Source organism: Candoia aspera, chromosome 5, assembly GCF_035149785.1.
Source record: "Candoia aspera isolate rCanAsp1 chromosome 5, rCanAsp1.hap2, whole genome shotgun sequence".
Classification (NCBI taxonomy): Eukaryota; Metazoa; Chordata; class Lepidosauria; order Squamata; family Boidae; genus Candoia; species Candoia aspera.
Genome location: NC_086157.1, coordinates 61,031,840 through 61,050,786, shown reverse-complemented (window position 1 = coordinate 61,050,786; position 18,947 = coordinate 61,031,840). Strand labels below are relative to the sequence as shown.

Genomic DNA, 18,947 nt, shown 5'->3' with positions numbered 1-18,947 from the left:
TTAATGTCACATTTCCCTTGTAACAACTTGGACTTGAAATGGTTAGTCCTAATGAACAAGTCTCTGAGAGTTCTGATTAGTAAGATTTATTAGGAAAAAGGTAAAAGTAACAGTACAAGAATTCTAGCAAGTACTCTACTTTCATGTGAGAAACCTATATAGAGACAAATTTGGGAGGGAAGGTTCTCTGTAGTTGTTGGGGGTTTTTTTCTTCCAATGTAGAGGGAAGAAAGCTTGTCTCTTATGTGAAGGAGCGGCAGACTGCATCCTTTGATTATTTTGAAATATAAAAGTTCAGAAGAAATAGAAATGGCTAAATTATGATGCAGAGAAGCCTCAGTGAAAATTGAAGGTTGTGAGAAATTACAGTTCCACCTACAGCAGAACACATGTTATTCATCCCTAATATCAACTATTTCCCGGGCAGATTTTGCTCATGGAAAGGGTTGTAGTGGCAATGCAGAAGATCACTGTATTTCGAGGAGTTTAGAGTTCATTCTGAGCTATGTTTAACCTGCTTGTTTTTCACTCTTGCTTGAAAAGGGAGGTGGGGGAAGAAGAGAAAACCTGAAGATTGTTTATGTAAGCACTAGCTTATCTGTATAGCTTCCCAGGCTCTTGGATTATGTCATAAACAGATGCCCATACCCTGGGAACTATCCAGTCAAGGTGAGATCCTGCAGTCTCGGTACCATGAAAACAGGGTTTCGAGATTTTAGAGCCAGACTTCAATAAAAACCTTAGGATTGCTTCTTGAGTTGAGAGCTTGGCCACAGAGCCTGGTACTGGGTACTGTGCAAAATTGGCTTGGGAAGCTTCTGCATAGACTTAGGGCTGAGTATTCTGGAAATGGAGCTGCCCTGGGGAATTTCCACTGTCATTATTGAGGGGCTCCTGAAATCTGATGGGGGATTGGGTATCATCTTGCTGGTATGTTATGCTTTTTCCTTACATTATGCTTTTCTTGTGTTTCTGTTTAATCTGTCTAAATTGTCTTTCTGTTTAAATCTATTTGCTTGAGTTAATAATAAAGTTTAAGATCTCTTTACTCACTGGAGTGCTTATTGTCTCTGGATGTAAAAGAATCAATTGTCTGGGCACCTGATCACCACCTGGACTCTTGGCAGAACGTAATTGGCGATGAAGGTGGGGATCCAATGACAATGCCCTGGTGGTGGGGAAGGAAATCTGCTAAGCAAGATTTCTGGGACTCACAGCTTACACTGATGGCACTGGGAGTTTTAGTACCCTGGAAGTAGCAGAACAGGAGGCCTGGAGATAATTTTTGTTTAGTCTGTTAGACTTGGTGGGGTGGGGAGAAGCATGCTTCCTACTCTAGTATAAAAGTGATTGTAGTAAATGGGCTGAACTTTAAGCCCCTTTATCAGAATAACGATTTGAATGTTAAGTTTTTTGTAAATTTCTTTTCCTACAGCTTTTACTTTTAGGAAATGCTGATTGCTTCTCTTGAGGAGACCTAGGCAGTCTCAGAGAAGCAATGGTTTGCTTATTGCCATCGCTTATCTGTTGCTCTGCCCCAAGAGTGCTTTGCATTCCAGTCAGTTTTTACCAGCAATCTCACCCCTTGTCTTGCAGCAAGAGTCCAACATTGGCTCTAATGCAAGCTCTTAAAAGAGAGAGAGAGAAAAGAAGGGGGGGGTGGCTTCATATTTTTCACTTTTAAACTTTATATGGATTATAAGAAGAAACTTACTAGATTTCATTTGTCCTTCAACATGGCACATGATGAATAAAGGAAAAAATATTTAGGAGAATGTTTGATAGGGCCTCCATGGATTGGTATACTCTATCTGAATTTTGTTTTTGTTTTAACAACTTTTGGCTATGGAGGTAGCCCAAGCACTGAATACACTCCTATGCCAATGCACAGATTTTTCCTTCCCAGCTTTGCAAGTTTTGATTTTGGGAAGCTATTGGGGAATTAAATGGTATTAACGTTTTTTGCAGTTGATCTTTACTGCAGAATAGTTCAACTGACCTGCAAACATTATTAGGAGTCCTATGGTCAGGAAGGACATGGATTTTTCCCTTCCCCAGACTCACTGGTGTGGTTATTGTCTCTGGATCTAAAAGAACCAATTGTCTGGGGACCTGATCACTGCCTGGACACTTGGCAGAACAAGGGTGCATTGAAAATTAGCAAAAAAAAGTATTTCCCCTTCTGTTTACAGAATATCATTAAAACAGCTTTTTGTTTATCTGCAGATCTTTAAAAAACAGAGGCCCTGAGAAAGGAGCCTATAAAGCAATTATAACTTGAATATTAATATACTGATTCTTGAATAATCCAACTGCCCCAGTGCAAGGAGGATAAAATGCCGTATCTATATTCTATAGCTCACCCTAAGATCAATACAAAAATTGCATTGATAGACTCCCAAATCCTTTGTTTACATACTTGGTTGTTTTTATTAGAATAGCAAATGGATAAATGAAATAGTGTTACATTTAGTCTGCAATCTAATGCAAGTTTATGTTTGTGTATGAACAATACGGAACATAATATTCTGCTCAGCGACATAGGATTGGGTTGCGGTATGAACTCAGCTAGCAAACTGAGAAATGTAACTGACAAAACCTTCTATTTTAGAGTGATGCTAAACATATTGCCCATCACTTTTTGTAGGGACATTATCGATTTTGTGATGCTTTATCATTCTTGGATGAGCACAGAAAAGCATTAGAAGCCAATAAGAGAGGTCAGGACCTATGCAGAGAGAATCCCAAAGGAATTAAGGGTCTTATTGAGCAACATGAGAAGCTGAAAAAGCAAATGGAAGAAGCTAGAGGTAACCATTTCTTTGTTCAAATTATTTATAAACGATTAAATGTTCTGTATGATATCAGTTATTCAGGTTTTTTTATGCATTTAGGTGCAAAACAAAATAAATACAGACTAAAGAAACAACTGTTGCAGAAAAAGTAAGTTTAATTCCAAAATTTATGTGTCTAAGTAACAAGAATCTAATAATAACTATTATTAATTTCTACTCATTAAATCTCAACTGTTACAGATTTTGTTCAAGGCCAGTTTTAATACACATCCATACATACCCATACTTACATACTTGCATACATATATATTCATCGTGGTATTCCCTTTTGGGTAAGCAGTATTTACCAATGCTCAGAAAATAAGCAGTGGACAAAAGAAATTAAAGGTAGGAGATAAGAAAAGGGAATCTAAATCTAGTATTACACCCACACCATTTACTATATCTCTCCATACTTTTCTATCCTTGAGAACCATCCTTGCTTCTACTAGGTCTATAAACCAATTGATAAATAGCCTTTGTTCTTTCACTTTCTCCTCTGTTTTTTGGAAGACATTCATCATCACTATCCGATCACAATTTTTCCTGTCTTCCCTTTCCTCTTGATACACTGAGTGGATCAATGAATGTCTTCCAAAAAACAGGAGAAAGTGAAAGAACAAAGGCAATTTATCAATTGGTTTACAGACCTAGCAACGATGGTTCTCGAGGATCAAGACCCTCTGTCTTTTTTCTTTAACACACTCATAAGTAATCTGTTACCACTGCATTTAACTAAATTTTTATGTTTCTCCTAGTATACCCGATTTTCATTTCTATATAACAAAGAAAGCAAAAGAAATACAAATATTCACTTTTTTCTTTACTCACATACTCCATATATAACCCCCGTTATGTTTCTACAAATATTGCATGTTTTAAAATTTCTCAGTGCACCTATTTTTAGTAAACATTTATCAAGGATTTTATTAAGATGTAACAGTCAATCCAAAAAGTTGCTTACTCCCTGTTAGAGTGTTATTTACTTTATTAACAAAGATCAGTTATACAGTAGTTCTGGGTGGTAACATAATTCATGATTATCTTATATATTCATAGATGATAATTAACATGATAATTGTCTTAACAATGTATGATCATTTATTTTTGTGTTAATTATATTTGTGCTTGAGTGATTCCATTAGTTCGTCAGAATATGCCCCAGTTGGTAACCAAGAATCAAAGAAAGTTCACAATGAAAAGAAAAAACTGTCTGATTCTCACAATCATCCTTGCCAGCAGAAGCAAATTAATGTAAGTTATAAAGCAACATATAAGTGAAAGAATGTAGAGTTGACCTTGGGGATAGAGAGGGAATGAGCAAGCTGCTAAGGGAGGACTCTTAAGAAAAGATTACTTGGTCCTGAGAAAGAGGAAAGCATGAGAAAGAAACTTAAAACTAATCCCATCTTGAGTTTGCTTAGTATAAGATGGGACAGAGAGAAACTTAGAGAGGCCTATAAGAATGATATCAGCCCTTTGAGGTAGGCAAGATCATGATACAGGTATGGCAGGCATTCCAGGAATGCTCTTTATTGTACTATGGTATAATAACTGAATCTTGAAAGCCTTGTGTGTTACAAATAGGAGTTATGGAACTATGCCAGCCAAACATTCTGAGGAATTTATTTCATTTTTATCTTTCAAAAAATGACGGGACTGAAGAGCCATTATGGACTACAAGTTTGTGAACAAATATGTTTAGTTCAGCTAATCAAGGTGGGGCACCCAGTTGTAAATGTGTCAGAGGACTATGTTTTGTAACTCTGTTGCACAGAAAATATGCCTGTTTTTATTACCAGGGCAGTCATTTTCAGTTTAGATCCTTGCCCTTTGGTATGGCTTCAACACCAGGAACATTTCCAAAATTATGATCATTTGGGATAGCCAAAATGTCTCCCGAAAGTGAGTGTGTATGTGTGAGAAAGGGGGGGAGAGAGGCTTTTCTAGATCCTCTGCCACACAAGTTCAGACAGACCTAATCAAGGCTGTCAGTGTTTAAATATACGGGTTTCTCATCAACACCAAAAAAAACCCTCCTGATAGAAAGTATCTGTTTAGAGCCCTGCCTAGACATTCCGAAAGAACTTCTTTTTTAATTACCCAGAATAGTTCTAAAGATTTAGAAGGCTATTTGCCTGTTGAAAAATAATTGGAAGCAGCTCATGCATCTTTCTTGGATTCTGGGACTGATGCTATCCTTATTTCAGCTTTATTCCATGCTCCAGTGGCTTCTAATTCATTTTAAAACTGAAACTATAGATAGCAAACAATGCATTCCAATCCTGCATGCCACAAAGGTCAAAATTTCATTTGCCTGGTGATGCTAGAAATGAACATGTACATTCTCCACTGAGATGAGGTAAAAGTTAATACAAACAAAATAAAAGTGTCACTCCTCCTTTAAGCAGAATAGCCAAGTTCATTCCTTATTTATGTAAGAATATATTTTCTTTTTCTTTTATCCTGATACCTCTTAACTTATTGCCTCATTAGATCATGGGACTTTGCATATAGAACCTGGTTTTCTCTGCAAAAACACACTGGATCCAGAGAAATGGAGTTTAAATATGGTTATGTTGGAATTTCAGAGATCATGTTTGCCTCTTTAAAAAAAAGTGGACTTATTTGTCTTATTTGCAATGTGTAACAGTGGAGTCTGTGGATAGCTTTCTTCTCCTTTAGCTCAGGGGCCCTAATATGTCTTTCCTGTGTTCCCACTGTTTGCCAGGGTGCTAAGGAAAATCAGGTCTGAGGCAGCCATAGTGATCCTTGTTATGTTATATTGGCCATGCTGTCCACAGTTGTCCAAGATTCTCAACTCTCTTAGCTGTGGGTCTTTCCACCTACTGCAGCAGGATCTCATTCTTCACTCTAATCCCTAATGGATGCAATTAGATACTTGACTACTAAATGGGCATCATATATAGCCTTAGTCAACACTGGTTCAGTAAACAGGACTACCACTTTGTCCAGAAAGTACTATATTTAAATAATGTATGAGATCATTATGAGTCCTTATTTGTTGGTGCAATAGGAAAGAGGTGTAAGTCGACTTGTACTAAACAGGTACTTTCTTCTTTACCACATTGGTGGGAGATGAAGTTATAACTGAATACTTGCACAGACAAATTGTGTCAGTATCATTAGCCCTTATCTCACCAGTTAAGTGTTTTATTGGATTTCATCCTACCAACAAATGGTTCCTAGAAGAGCAGTCTTTTCAGCCTACTTGTAGAATACAGATTTCAACTGAAAAGCCTACATATTGTTTTTGAAGCTGCAACTGCTAGGCCATTTGAACATCTGGAATATGTTTTCTCAAGCTTCTGTTCCTGAGGTATTTCTTTCTTATAGTCATCGCAGTAAAAAGGTTTTCAGAGTTGGTAGCCATCAGTCTCCAAGATCCTTGTACTTCTTTCCAAGACTTGACCATTGTGAGAATGGATTCTTCCTTTGTTCCTAATGTCAATATGACTCTTGCAGATCTCAGGAATATATTTTCTTTTTCTTCTATCCTGATACCTCTTAACTGTCAAAATTTAGATGTCCCTGGAGCATTAATTTTTTTTTATAAAACTTAACATATCATTTTGATTTTTTTTTCCCTTTTGGGGACCTTTCCATATTTCCTGTATGTTTATCCCACTCCACCTGCCTAGGAATGCAAATTTCCAGTACCACCTGGCCAGATGACTGAGAGGTTACATTTACATTATATGGTCTTTGATAGCCAGAAACTACCTGAAATTCTTCACATCACTACACATCACAGCAGCATTCCCCATTAATGACCCTTCTTAGAGTGAAAAAAACTAAAACCCTTCCAAGGGTTAGTTAGTTATAACAAGCAGGATCTTTATGCTTCTGCAGAAACAGCCTTTGAATGTGTAGTTTTACAACAGATCTTACCTGTTTTACAAGGTTCAGTTAGTTGTTCCCACCTAACTTACGTATATCCCATGCTTGAATGCCCTCAAGCATCACATAGGAATGAAAAATTGGTCATCTACCATGAATGTTCCTTTGATGCAAAGAAGGTATTTAAGGCTACATCCTTCTTAAGACTGGGATACAGTGTTTCTTTTATTAAGCTATATTTGGAGGAGCTCCTTCTGGTTCCTTTTTAGCTTAGGTATGAATAAGAACTGAAGGAATGAGTCTAAGAGAACTAATATAACAACATGTCATATAATTTTGCTGCCTTTGAAGGCAGTAGGAGAGGCCCCCTTTGCATCAAACCAGAAGAACCTTTCTTACGGCATAACCAGTATTCTGTTCTCTTGACACATGAAGCATCAAAGGGTGAATTAATTATTACATTGCTTGGAAGATAGGGATCAAGTATCAGTAGGGTTTCTACTGTTCTTTCCAGTTCATTTGCTTAGAGCAAGAGCTGGCTTGTTATTCTCTACTTCAGTTTAGCTTAAGCATTCCTCTTTACTTTTATAACCTCTTAATTACTTCTCTCCCTTTTTGTTTCTCACTCTGTTATAGTACCTTAACAAAAATCTGTTTGTTCCACTCCATTCCTTTTATTATCTGCACTCATTAGTCCTTTCTTTCTTTTCTGGACATCTTTTTTCTGTACTGGTACAGTTGGCTGCCAGGAAGCAAATTAGGAGGCTATAAATCTGCTATGGGTCAGAGATGAGCAAGCTTTAAAAAAAGTCCCTTTGCTGTACCATTGAGGATAGACTGTACCCATAGTCCAACAGGCAAGCAGGGATCAAGACTGGTAATCTCTCAGGCAACACATCCAAGGAAAGCAAGAAACAAGGTCAAAGAGAATAGAAGTAAACAGCAATGAGCTGAATTTTTGAGTTTTGTTGTCCAAAGGGAGTAAGCACAATAAACAAGCCCCACTGAACCTCCATCTGGTGCATTCATCAAACAGTGGCAGCAGAGTCGGTTCTCCTGTTAGAACTCACATGCCTTTTGACTAGCTTCTCAGATCTGCAAATTTCAGCTGTCTGATTCTGGATCTTCATTAAACACCTCTGCCAAGGACTAATTGGTTGATCTTCTGTGTCTGAGTTACTGTCAGTAGGGGTCCTATGAACTTGCCAAGTCTGTCAAAGTCAGAATGGAACCACAGGCTCCAGCACTGCTGGAATCTCCAATGACAGGGCTACTGTCACTAGATGCTTCTGGCTGCACTTCTTCCTCATCCTCTTTATCTGAAGACATATCTCCTATCAGGGCCATACCAATCTTGCCTCAGTTAAAGCTGTGGGGGTGGGTAGTGGGGAAAGCACATTAGAATTTATAAAAAGTAACCAGCAGCAACTTTTCCAGTATGAAGGATGCTTCCTCTGAGAGTCAGATTGCTGTTTGGTTTGATTAAGATTGCCAAACTCTGGACATTTTTGCAGCATATTTTGCTCCATCTGGCTTTTGCTATGACTGGGAATTTAGCTTCTGTTCTTCACAGTAGAAAATCAAGGCTTGCCTTCCACCACCATGTATCCTTTTTTTGGAAGCCCGAACACCAAGATGCTGCAGACACAGTACTTTTTCTACCTCTGATTCTGAGGAAAAACGATTTTCCTGGCCATCAAACCCTCTTCAAAAAACCCAGAGTCCATAACAGCATTTTTTATCCAACAAGTCTTATTTGCTGCCCTTCCCCTCCCTTTACATCCAGACATAGCAGGCAGTGACACTGTATTTCCATCCTAGGGATGGTACTCATTAATAAGAGGAAGACTTCCATTATTTTTACCTATCTAGGAAGCCTGAAGCTCAGATCAATGGATCATATTAGCTCTGAGAGATGTCTTCTAAAGATAATTGACAGGAGGAGGAATAGCAAATAAAAAATATTAAAATGTTGGGCATGCTTAGATTAAATTTGTTTCGTCTGGATGTCTTTGATACATAATATATTCCTTTGTGGAAAAAGTCACATTTTGTTTTTTATCAGGTTGTTGGAAACACACAGACTAGAGAAAACACAGATCATCTATCAGTTTTTACAACAGGTAAGTTATTGCATTTTTAAAATCAAACGTGCTTATATTGAGAGGACCCCAGTAGTGAAATAATTAGTGAAATCGGAAGATTTTAAACAGTTGACATAAGGCTGTATAACTAAATGCATATGACCAGTGTAAAAGACTTAATATAATTATGTCTTTAATTATATTCATGTTTCTAAGTATTAAGATTTCTAGTTGCCCATGTGATTAGATGATTCTATGTACCTTGCTAGTTTCTTTACATACCTATTTCTGTATTGCTCCTTATATTCTTTGGGACAATATTTGCAAAGCTGACTCTGAATATGTAATTCTTTTTAAAATAAGTAATGAGATACCTTTCTTTCCCCCCTATCATAACAGGACTGAGTGAAAATCCACAAAAGCAAAGAAGCCAAATTGATGATTCTGAAAAGATGAAGTAAATATTCTTTTTGTATTATGTAGTGAGAGCATATGCAGCAATACTGCTGTGATGGCATATAGAACTTTTATTTTAATCCTTTTTAAAAGAAAAAAAAGAAAACGAGCTAGGAGTATGTAAGAGTTATTACATATGAAAGTTCATATGTAAAAATGTCTAGATTAATATTAAATCAGTAAATTTGTTTATTACATAAAACAATTTGTTATGGCAGATGAAAATGTGGAATTTTCTTTAACTGGGGGAAGCTAGGGGTTGTGTGTTTTCCGTTTGTTTTGGACTAGAATTTGTGAAGTGTTTTCTCTGTATTCTAAAATTATCTTTTGATGTTAACTGCTTTGACAGAGATTTGGAGACACAGTTATATTTTTGAAGTATATCTTCAGACTTCCCTAGGATATGCATTTGTAAAAATGTCTTTCTTAGAACTTTTAGTAAAAACACAAATACATTACAAAATCAATTACTGTGACATGTTTATATCCATAATTAACACAATATAGCCCAATATGTCTGTACATCTAAGGGCTTTTCCTTAAGTAGTAAAATAATGCCTGGCTTCTCCCCAGTCTATTTGAAGTAAGCAAGTGAGAATGAGTTAGACAGAAGAACTAAACACAGTTTTAGAGTGTTCTTAAGAGTTATTTCATTGCTGGAACTAACTGAGTGATCCACAGTTCTTTCTTCACATTCTAAAGTAAATTAATTTATTATTAGACTTTTCTAGTGATTATACATGGTCTGCTAAGAATTTTTTTTTTGCTATACTTTAGGTGTAGATTATGGAATTAAATATTGCATCTTTCATATATCATGAACATACTTCCAAAATTCCCTGTTTGATATCCAGATGCTTTAATTTTATGAAATGTATTTTGGCATTCCTTCTCACCAACATCACTTCTCCTGTCTCTTTCGATTTCTCAGGAAAGGAATCCAGGAAAAGAAATGTTTCTTTAATCAATTTTAAGTTGTTAGAAATTTTATGTTCTAGCATGACATTTCAATTCTTTGCAAAGTTGCTTGCATTTCTTCCCTTTAATGCGTACTTTACTATTTTACTTTTTTAAAAGTTATTTCTTAGTAAACAAATGTCACTCATTTAACATTTTATGTCAAAACATCTTAGCAATTTTGCTACTATTTTCAATGTCATATTCTTACAAATGTGTTGAACCAGAATTCCTCCTGATTGGCCAGACTCTGTGACTTACAGGAATTGTAGTCCAAAATATCTTGCTTATTAGGTTCATCTAGATTTTAAAGTAAATGGGGAAGTCTAGAACTCAAATGCCTCTTATGCTAGATGTAGGTGAGAATCACTGTATATCCATGGCCTCCAATCTTGTTAGAGAAAATAAAAAATACCAGGGTCAAATTATTAAGATAAATCAAGGTTTTATTTTCATCATTATTTTTTATAAAATTAAACCGCCCAGAGGCCCCCGAGAGGAGGAGATGGGCGGGGATAAATTAGATAAATAAATAAATAAAATAAATAATCAATAGAGTAACCAAGGCTTATGCCAAGATTAAATGGTTTCAGACACTTTATTCAGTCAACAGCTCTTGACTGAACTGAAATGACATCATCCTACTGTGCACCTTATCCAAAAGGGATATTTGCATAATTGTCACTGTAATCTTATGAAACGTTCAGCAAGCGTTTCATAAACAGTGGCATTTTAAGTGGCATCTGAAGTTTGTTAATGATAATGGGTGATTATCACTAACAGTTTGTTAATAATAGGTGATTGGATGAACCTGTCCAAATATCTTGGTCACATCCTCAGACTGATTGAAACTGATTGTACAGTATAAATCTAGATTAGGTGGTTACTCTGGACTCTTCTATAAGTGTGGAAAGGGAACATCATAATTAACATAAATGTCACAAGAATTTCCAGTGCCCCAGCTTTCTTAGTTGAAAATCTAAAATTAAAAGTATATTCTACAATATATATTCAACTGGAAATATACTAAGATAGCCTCATAAATGTTGTAGTAGTGAAACCTTAGACATGTATTCATAAAATGGCTTTGATATGAATGCTGAAATCTCCAAGGGCCGCTTCAGGTTTCTAACAGCATGCCCAATGCTTAAGAGATTAATGTAAATATGTGTGTGTGTGTGTTCCCATCCTTTTGATGTGATGCATCGTTAAGGAGTAGTAATAACTAATAAGGTTGTGCAACAGTCCAGATTTGAATATCATGCTGTACCTGTAGGCAACTCCTTAAAGAAGCTGCATCTTTTCCTGGGCTTGCCTCATGATCCTAGGAGAAGATGCATTTGATTTAAGGAGATGCTGACATGTACAATATGTGCACCTATATCTGCTCCAGGTTACCTTTTCTCCTTGAATTCTGGATTATTGCACAACCCTAAAAACTAATACCAACCCCCGCATATAAAATTAAAGTAACTTTGAAGACAAACAAGATAGGTGAATTTTTAAAAGGTTATATAATAGGCACACTAGCTAACATCAAGCTGTCAGAAAGTAGGTTATCAAATCCCAAGAGAGAAATAAACAATAGAAAAGTCTGTAAAAATACATTTTTCAGAGATTCAGAGAATGAAAATCAAGGCCTTAACAAGGAATATAATTCTTAAATTGTTTTAATTGCAGGGAACAACTGAACTTGAAAACTGATTCTAAAAAAGTTCTAGATAAATACAACTTTCACTGTGGAAATGTGCAACAGGTAACAAAATAATACATCGTTTTTAAACTATGGGAAATGTGGTAGTAAGCACATGAATTTATTGAACATGTAAAACTTGCTGAATAGACTTTGTGATTATTAAATTGATGGAAGAGATGCATAGCATTGTACAGAAGTCTTGAGTGAATAATTAAACTACGAATGTTTGTATTGGGGAATTCTGTCAGTCTTGATAATATAGTGTTAATTTGCCCAGTATAGGTTAGTGTGTTTCTCTGGACCAGCTAGTGTTTAAAAATATTGCAAGCAGGCATTTTATGGAAAGAAGAGGGTTTCCTCTTTTTTGAAAGCCAGGAAACATCTAATTATGTCAGCTATGCTGCCTAGGGCTTTGCTCGCATCTATTTTATGTTCTAATAGTCTTCAGACTAGCCCGCAATAAAAACATGAGATGGAAAAGAGTCTAGTAGACCTGTAAGGTGTAAAGCACGTTTGTCTTATTCAAACTTAAAGGAATGGGAATTGATTCATGATTTAAAATAATAATAATTAAAGTAACATTCAGGTCCATTCAATGACCTTGTTCTTATTCGTGGGAAGAATTGTAATGGGTCTCTAAACTCAAGAATAATTTTGTGTAGCTTTTATCTACACAAAGAATCTTGAGGGTTCTTTGTGCATGCCATACAGTAGGGACTAGTACTATGTAATGTTGTAAATGCCAAAAACATAATAGTATAACATTAAAACAACATAAACATCTTTGAAAACGGAAGGAAGGAAGGAAGGGAGGGAGGGAGGGAGGAAGGAAGGAAGGAAGGAAGGAAGGAAGGAAGGAAGGAAGGAAGGAAGGAAGGAAGGAAGAAAGGAAGAAAGAAAGATAGATCCTGGGATCATATACCAGTGCACAGATTTGATCAGTTTGTGAGATTTTGGTGATTTTTAATTTTTTTTTTAATTTGGAAGGGGGGTTAGTGGAGCCATATAGGGGTGTGGTATGTGCTATGGCACTGGTGGTGCTGCATTTAGGGTAGGGATGGTCAACGCCTAATCCTCTTTATATTATTAGACTAGTTTGCATTCTTTCTTATTGTTCATGTGGTCTAGCTCTAATGCAGTTGAAATTCTGCTGGAGTTTGTCTATCTCAGATATAGTTCAATTTCCTAGAGGATTTTTCTTAATCAGCCTGCAAAGAATTTTTTGATACAATAAAAACAACACTTAATCCTTGTTTTGGATTTTGTAGGTGGATATAATACTTTCATTAGAAATGTTGAAGACATATATGAAAAATGGATCAACATCCTTAATGGATCAGTGCTTTCACAGTGCTGAACAATCATTTGCATTATCATTAAATATGCTAGATCCATCCCAACTACAGGTAATAGAAAGGATGCTATAATCTGTTTACAATAATGTTAACTTCTTAATGAAACAAGCCCCAGGATGCTAAAAAAGCAATACATTTATAAAGAAGTTCATCACTTCTTATATTAAATATGCCAATGCCAGAAAATATAATTAGATATTGGTAAAAAATGTTTCTTGACGATGAACAAATTATCTACAGGAAGAATATGCCAAACATTCTGGGTTCAAAATGTTCTGGATGGAAAAAGGCTTGGAGCAAAATATATTTGCTCTAGACCTTTGTAGAAAAATTAGGTCAAAGCAGGTAATTTTAATCCAGAATGGTTTGAGTGTGTTCCATCTGTCACGTGTGGTTCCTTTAGAAGTCATTAGTATCTGTATGTGATATCTCTCAGCTGTTTGTATTTGCTCCTTCCTGGTAGTATTGGCAATGAATGTATTTAGCAGAGTAGCTTGGACCTGCTTCTTTTGACTTTTGTCAAACAAATGTAGACTTCAGCTTAATGCATTTATGTGCTTTTATGAATGTATGCTGTCTACAAAGAGGCTTGGTCCATCCCTCCCTCAAGAAATCATACCTGGATCCAACAGTACTGGACAATTTTTGTCCTGTCTCCAACCTTTCATTTCTAGAGAAGATTGTTGAGAAGGTGGTCTACAGCACCACAGGGCCCTAGAGGAAACATTATCTGTATATCCTTTGCAGTTAGAATTCAGATTGGGGTATACTACAGCACCAAGATAGCATTGACCAGACTTGTAGATCACTCTGGTGGGATTGGGATGGGGGTAGTGCCTGTATCTTGGCCCTCCTAAGTCTCTCAGCACTTTTTGATACCATTGATCATGGTATCGTTTTGGATTGGCTTTAAGAGTTAGGCGTGGGAGGCATCATGTTGCAGTGATTCTCTTTCCTTTGTGACATATTTCATTTAGCACTGGTATAGTGGAGAGATCTATACCCCTGCCTTGTGGGATCCCTCAGGCTCTTTCCACTCCTATTTAGCATCTAAATAAAGTTTTTGGGTGAGATTATCTATTAGCTGAGGGTTCCTACTCACAGTCACTCATGCCTTGGTCACTTCTCATTTGGACTATTGCAACATGCTCTGTATGGGGCTGCCTTTAAGACCATCCAGAAGCTACAATTGGTCTAGAATGCAGTAGCATGGTTAGTTATGGGTACACTGATTTACACTCATGTAACAGCATTACTTTATGAGCTGCACTGTAGATTTGCAGGTACAATTCAAGGTGCTGGTTATCATCTATAAACCTCTTCATGGTATAGGGCCAGGTTATGTGAGGGATTGCCTGTTTCTGATTCTCTCAGCTCCTCTGACAAGATTCAGCAGGGTGGGCATACTTCAGGTCCCTTCTATGAAACAATATCCCTTCTAGCATGTCTGAGGAAGTGTGCCTTCTCTGTCACAGAGCCTGCCTCTGGAACAGTATACTTCCCAAGATTCAGGGACCCCAATCCTTTTAACCTTCCATAAGGCCTTGAAAACCTGGTTTCCCCCCCAAGCTTTGGATCAGAGTGCTGAATCAGCCTGTCCTGTAACTGTTTTAGGATTGGAATATTTTGTGAGTTGGACTGGATTGTGTTGTATTGTGATCTCTCTTTGTTCTTTTGTTTATATGTTTTTACTCTCATGTTAGTCACCCAAAGTTACTATTTATAAGTTGGAAATCACATACAGATAAACATGAACTGAATGAGAATAATCATCTTGGTAGATAACTTATGCTCAGGATTTGGATAGGAAGATTGCAGTTCTATTAGTTCTGAACCTTTCAGCAGCTTTCAGTATTATAAACCATGGTATCTTTCAAGACACCCATCTGAAATGGATTAGCTCATATCAGATGGGTTGCTAATTTGAGATGTTCTAAAAGTGTGGTTGTTTATATAGGCTTTTAACTAATTAATTACATTTGCCCCATAGTTTTTATAATGGCCTAGTTTGTATTTCATTCTAAGCTATAAGGGTGAGAAGGGAGGGAGGGAGGAAGGAAGGGTGGTAAAAGGCAAATAACTGTATTATGCTTCAGTAGTATGTGTGATGAAACCTGTATATCTGCCACAATATATAACAACAAACATTTGCATGTCTTCTAGTCATTTTTTTTTAAAAAAACATTGCAGCATCTGAATCTTGCTCTTGTTGATTATGTTGTGATCATGTATGGATATGCCAGTGCTCTCCTTGGAATAGGACAACCTGAGGTAAGACTTCAAGCTACTACTCTTTTATAACCCGTTAACATAGGAAAGTAGGGATTTAATACACTTTAAACAGGCATGAAATTAGTTTGAGTGAGGCTTCTTCAAATCAGCTCTGTGCCTTTTTAAGCACTTTCCTTACATCAAATTTGCTATAGCTATTTTTACCAGGACTGAAATATTACTTAGAAAAAACAGTATAAATGAAGATACATTGTACCTTTCAATAATTCTTAGCATTAAATTTGACTATACTTATAGTTGTTACTATATATGATCATTTAAAATAGTTGAGGTTGAACATTTGAGAACAAATGTCATGCATTATTTTATTGATAATGGTTATTTATACAATATGATCTGCATCAGTTGCTTCTTAACTTTTTGTGTAGAAGCCACTGTAATAGAAGGACATTTGAAAAGCTTTCAAACTCTATTATAGTCTCCTGGACCAGCTTAATGTGCATCAGGGAAATCTCTACACATAACAGAACTGCTCTCAAAATCATTGTTATTGTTATTATTATTTATCGTAGCATTTCTTCTGCTGAGATCAGCTGCTTTCCAAAGCTGAATTTATCTATTGATGCCAATTAGTAGAATGAAAACAACAAAATATATGCCTCATTCATTCTGCACCTATTAATTCTGCAGTAAATGGCATGCCTTTTAAAGCTATTTTTGTGTCTGAATATTTGCACAGTAATTCTCAATCTCTTTCATTTTTTTCCAAAGGAACTAAGCAAAGCCAAAGATCATTTTAATAAAATAATTGAGCAATATCAAAAAGTGAGATTCAATTGCTTAGCACATTATGGAATTGGAAAAGTATATTTGAGACAAAATAGGTGAGTAGTACCATGATAGTGGTATAGTCAGTAGTTAGCACCTGATGGATCAGACTAAAGAGATTAGGGAAGACCCACAGATCAGCTAGATATGAGCTCACTAATATTCCTAAGGAATATGCAGTGGAGGTGAAGAATAGATTTAAGGGACTGGACTTCGTAGATAGGGTCCCGGAAGAACTATGGACAGAAGTTGGCAGCATTGTTCAAGAGGCGGCAACAAAATACATCCCAAAGAAAGAGAAAACCAAGAAGGCAAAATGGCTGTCTGCTGAGATACTAGAAGCAGCCCAAGAAAGAAGGAAAGCAAAAGGCAACAGTGATAGGGGGAGATATGCCCAATTAAATGCAAAATTCCAGAGGTTAGCCAGAAGAGATAAGGAATTATTTTTAAAAAAGCAATGCACGGAAGTGGAAGAAGACAATAGAATAGGAAGGACAAGAGGCCTCTTCCAGAAAATTAGAAACATTGGAGGTAAATTCTAGGCAAAAATGAGTATGATCAAAAACAAAGATGGCAAGGACCTAACAGAAGAAGAAGAGATCAAGAAAAGGTGGCAAGAATATACGGAAGACCTGTATAGGAAGGATAACAATATCGGGGATAGCTTTGACGGTGTGGTCAGTGAGCTAGAGCCAGACATCCTGAAGAGTGAGGTTGAGTGGGCCTTAAGAAGCATTGCTAATAACAAGGCAGCAGGAGATGACGGCATCCCAGCTGAACTGTTCAAAATCTTGCAAGATGATGCTGTCAAGGTAATGCATGCTATATGCCAGCAAATTTGGAAAACACAAGAATGGCCATCAGATTGGAAAAAATCAACTTATATCCCCATACCAAAAAAGGGAAACACTAAAGAATGTTCAAACTATCGAACAATGGCACTCATTTCACATGCCAGTAAGGTAATGCTCAAGATCCTGCAAAGTAGACTTCAGCAGTTCATGGAGCGAGAATTGCCAGATGTACAAGCTGGGTTTAGAAAAGGCAGAGGAACTAGAGACCAAATTGCCAATATCCGCTGGATAATGGAAAAAGCCAGGGAGTTTCAGAAAAACATCTATTTCTGTTTTATTGACTATTCTAAAGCCTTTGACTGTGTGGACCATAACAAATTGTGGCAAGTTCTTAGTGGTATGGGGATACCAAGTCATCTTGTCTGCCTCCTGAAGAATCTGTATAAGGACCAAGTAGCAACAGTAAGAACAGACCACAGAACAACGGACTGGTTTAAGATTGGGAAAGGAGTACGGCAGGGCTGTATACTCTCACCCTACCTATTCAACTTGTATGCAGAACACATCATGCGACAAGCTGGCCTTGAGGAATCCAAGGCTGGAGTTAAAATCTCTGGAAGAAACATTAACAATCTCAGATATGCAGATGATACCACTTTGATGGCTGAAAGCGAAGAGGAACTGAGGAGCCTTATGATGAAGGTGAAAGAAGAAAGTGCAAAAGCTGGCTTGCAGCTAAACCTCAAAAAAAACACAAGATTATGGCAACCAGCTTGATTGATAACTGGCAAATAGAGGGAGAAAATGTAGAAGCAGTGAAAGACTTTGTATTCCTAGGTGCAAAGATTACTGCAGATGCTGACTGCAGTCAGGAAATCAGAAGACACTTAATCCTTGGGAGAAGAGCAATGACAAATCTCGATAAAATAGTTAAGAGCAGAGACATCACACTGACAACAAAGGCCCGCATAGTTAAAGCAATGGTGTTCCCTGTAGTAACATATGGCTGCCAGAGCTGGACCATAAGGAAGGCTGAGCGAAGGAAGATCGATGCTTTTGAACTGTGGTGTTGGAGGAAAATTCTGCGAGTGCCTTGGACTGCAAGAAGATCAAACCAGTCCATCCTCCAGGAAATCAAGCCAGACTGCTCACTGGAGGGAATGATATTAAAGGCAAAACTGAAATACTTTGGCCACATAATGAGAAGACAGGACACCCTGGAGAAGATGCTGATGCTAGGGAGAGTGGAAGGCAAAAGGAAGAGGGGCCGACCAAGGACAAGATGGATGGATGATATTCTAGAGGTGACGGACTCGTCCCTGTGGGAGCTGGGGGTGTTGACGACCAACAGGAAGCTCTGGCGTGGGCTGGTCCATGAAGTCACGAAGAGTCGGAAGCGACTAAACGAATAAACAACAACAGCACCTGATGGGTTGGAGCTGATTCACATAATTGATTAGCAAACACTTGTCACCAAATTTTATTTATTTTTATTTGACAAATTCCTAGCCCACTCAAAGCAACTTATGCACCCCCCTCCAATTGTTTTCTGTCTCTGTTAGCACCTGAAAAGAGTCAGGTTCACTGTATACATAAAAGTAAACAGGGAATGTGGAATGCTTGGAACTTTCTGGCAAAAAACAGGTCTGAACTAGGCCTGGCAATTCATTCAGACTGATGCATTGAGTACTTTTGGCTCCTCCATGTTGCTTTTCTCTCCAAGGAAGGGGTATGCTGTCCTCCCTACAACTTCTGAAAAACTGGGAACAGGAGAATAAATCCATTGTCTCTTGTCACTGCCAAAAAGGATTGGCCAGAGAGCTGGTAGCTTAATAGTCACAATTCTCACA

At 37.2% G+C, this 18,947-nt stretch overlaps 1 protein-coding gene across 4 annotated transcripts in view; it reads left to right on the top strand.

The window, feature by feature from the left end:
• Window positions 1-18,947, top strand: part of TTC3 (tetratricopeptide repeat domain 3) — a 79,756-nt gene that overhangs the window by 16,488 nt on the left and 44,321 nt on the right. For 2 of the 4 annotated variants that reach the window (XM_063305364.1, XM_063305363.1), the window contains exons 12-20: window positions 2,648-2,810; window positions 2,895-2,943; window positions 3,968-4,088; window positions 8,761-8,818; window positions 9,179-9,236; window positions 11,873-11,948; window positions 13,157-13,294; window positions 15,407-15,514; window positions 16,247-16,359. In XM_063305364.1, coding sequence (XP_063161434.1) covers window positions 2,648-2,810; window positions 2,895-2,943; window positions 3,968-4,088; window positions 8,761-8,818; window positions 9,179-9,236; window positions 11,873-11,948; window positions 13,157-13,294; window positions 15,407-15,514; window positions 16,247-16,359 — 884 coding nt within the window. The remainder of the gene's footprint in view (window positions 1-2,647; window positions 2,811-2,894; window positions 2,944-3,967; window positions 4,089-8,760; window positions 8,819-9,178; window positions 9,237-11,872; window positions 11,949-13,156; window positions 13,295-15,406; window positions 15,515-16,246; window positions 16,360-18,947) is intronic. The other 2 variants (XM_063305365.1, XM_063305366.1) reach the window with 2 other exon arrangements.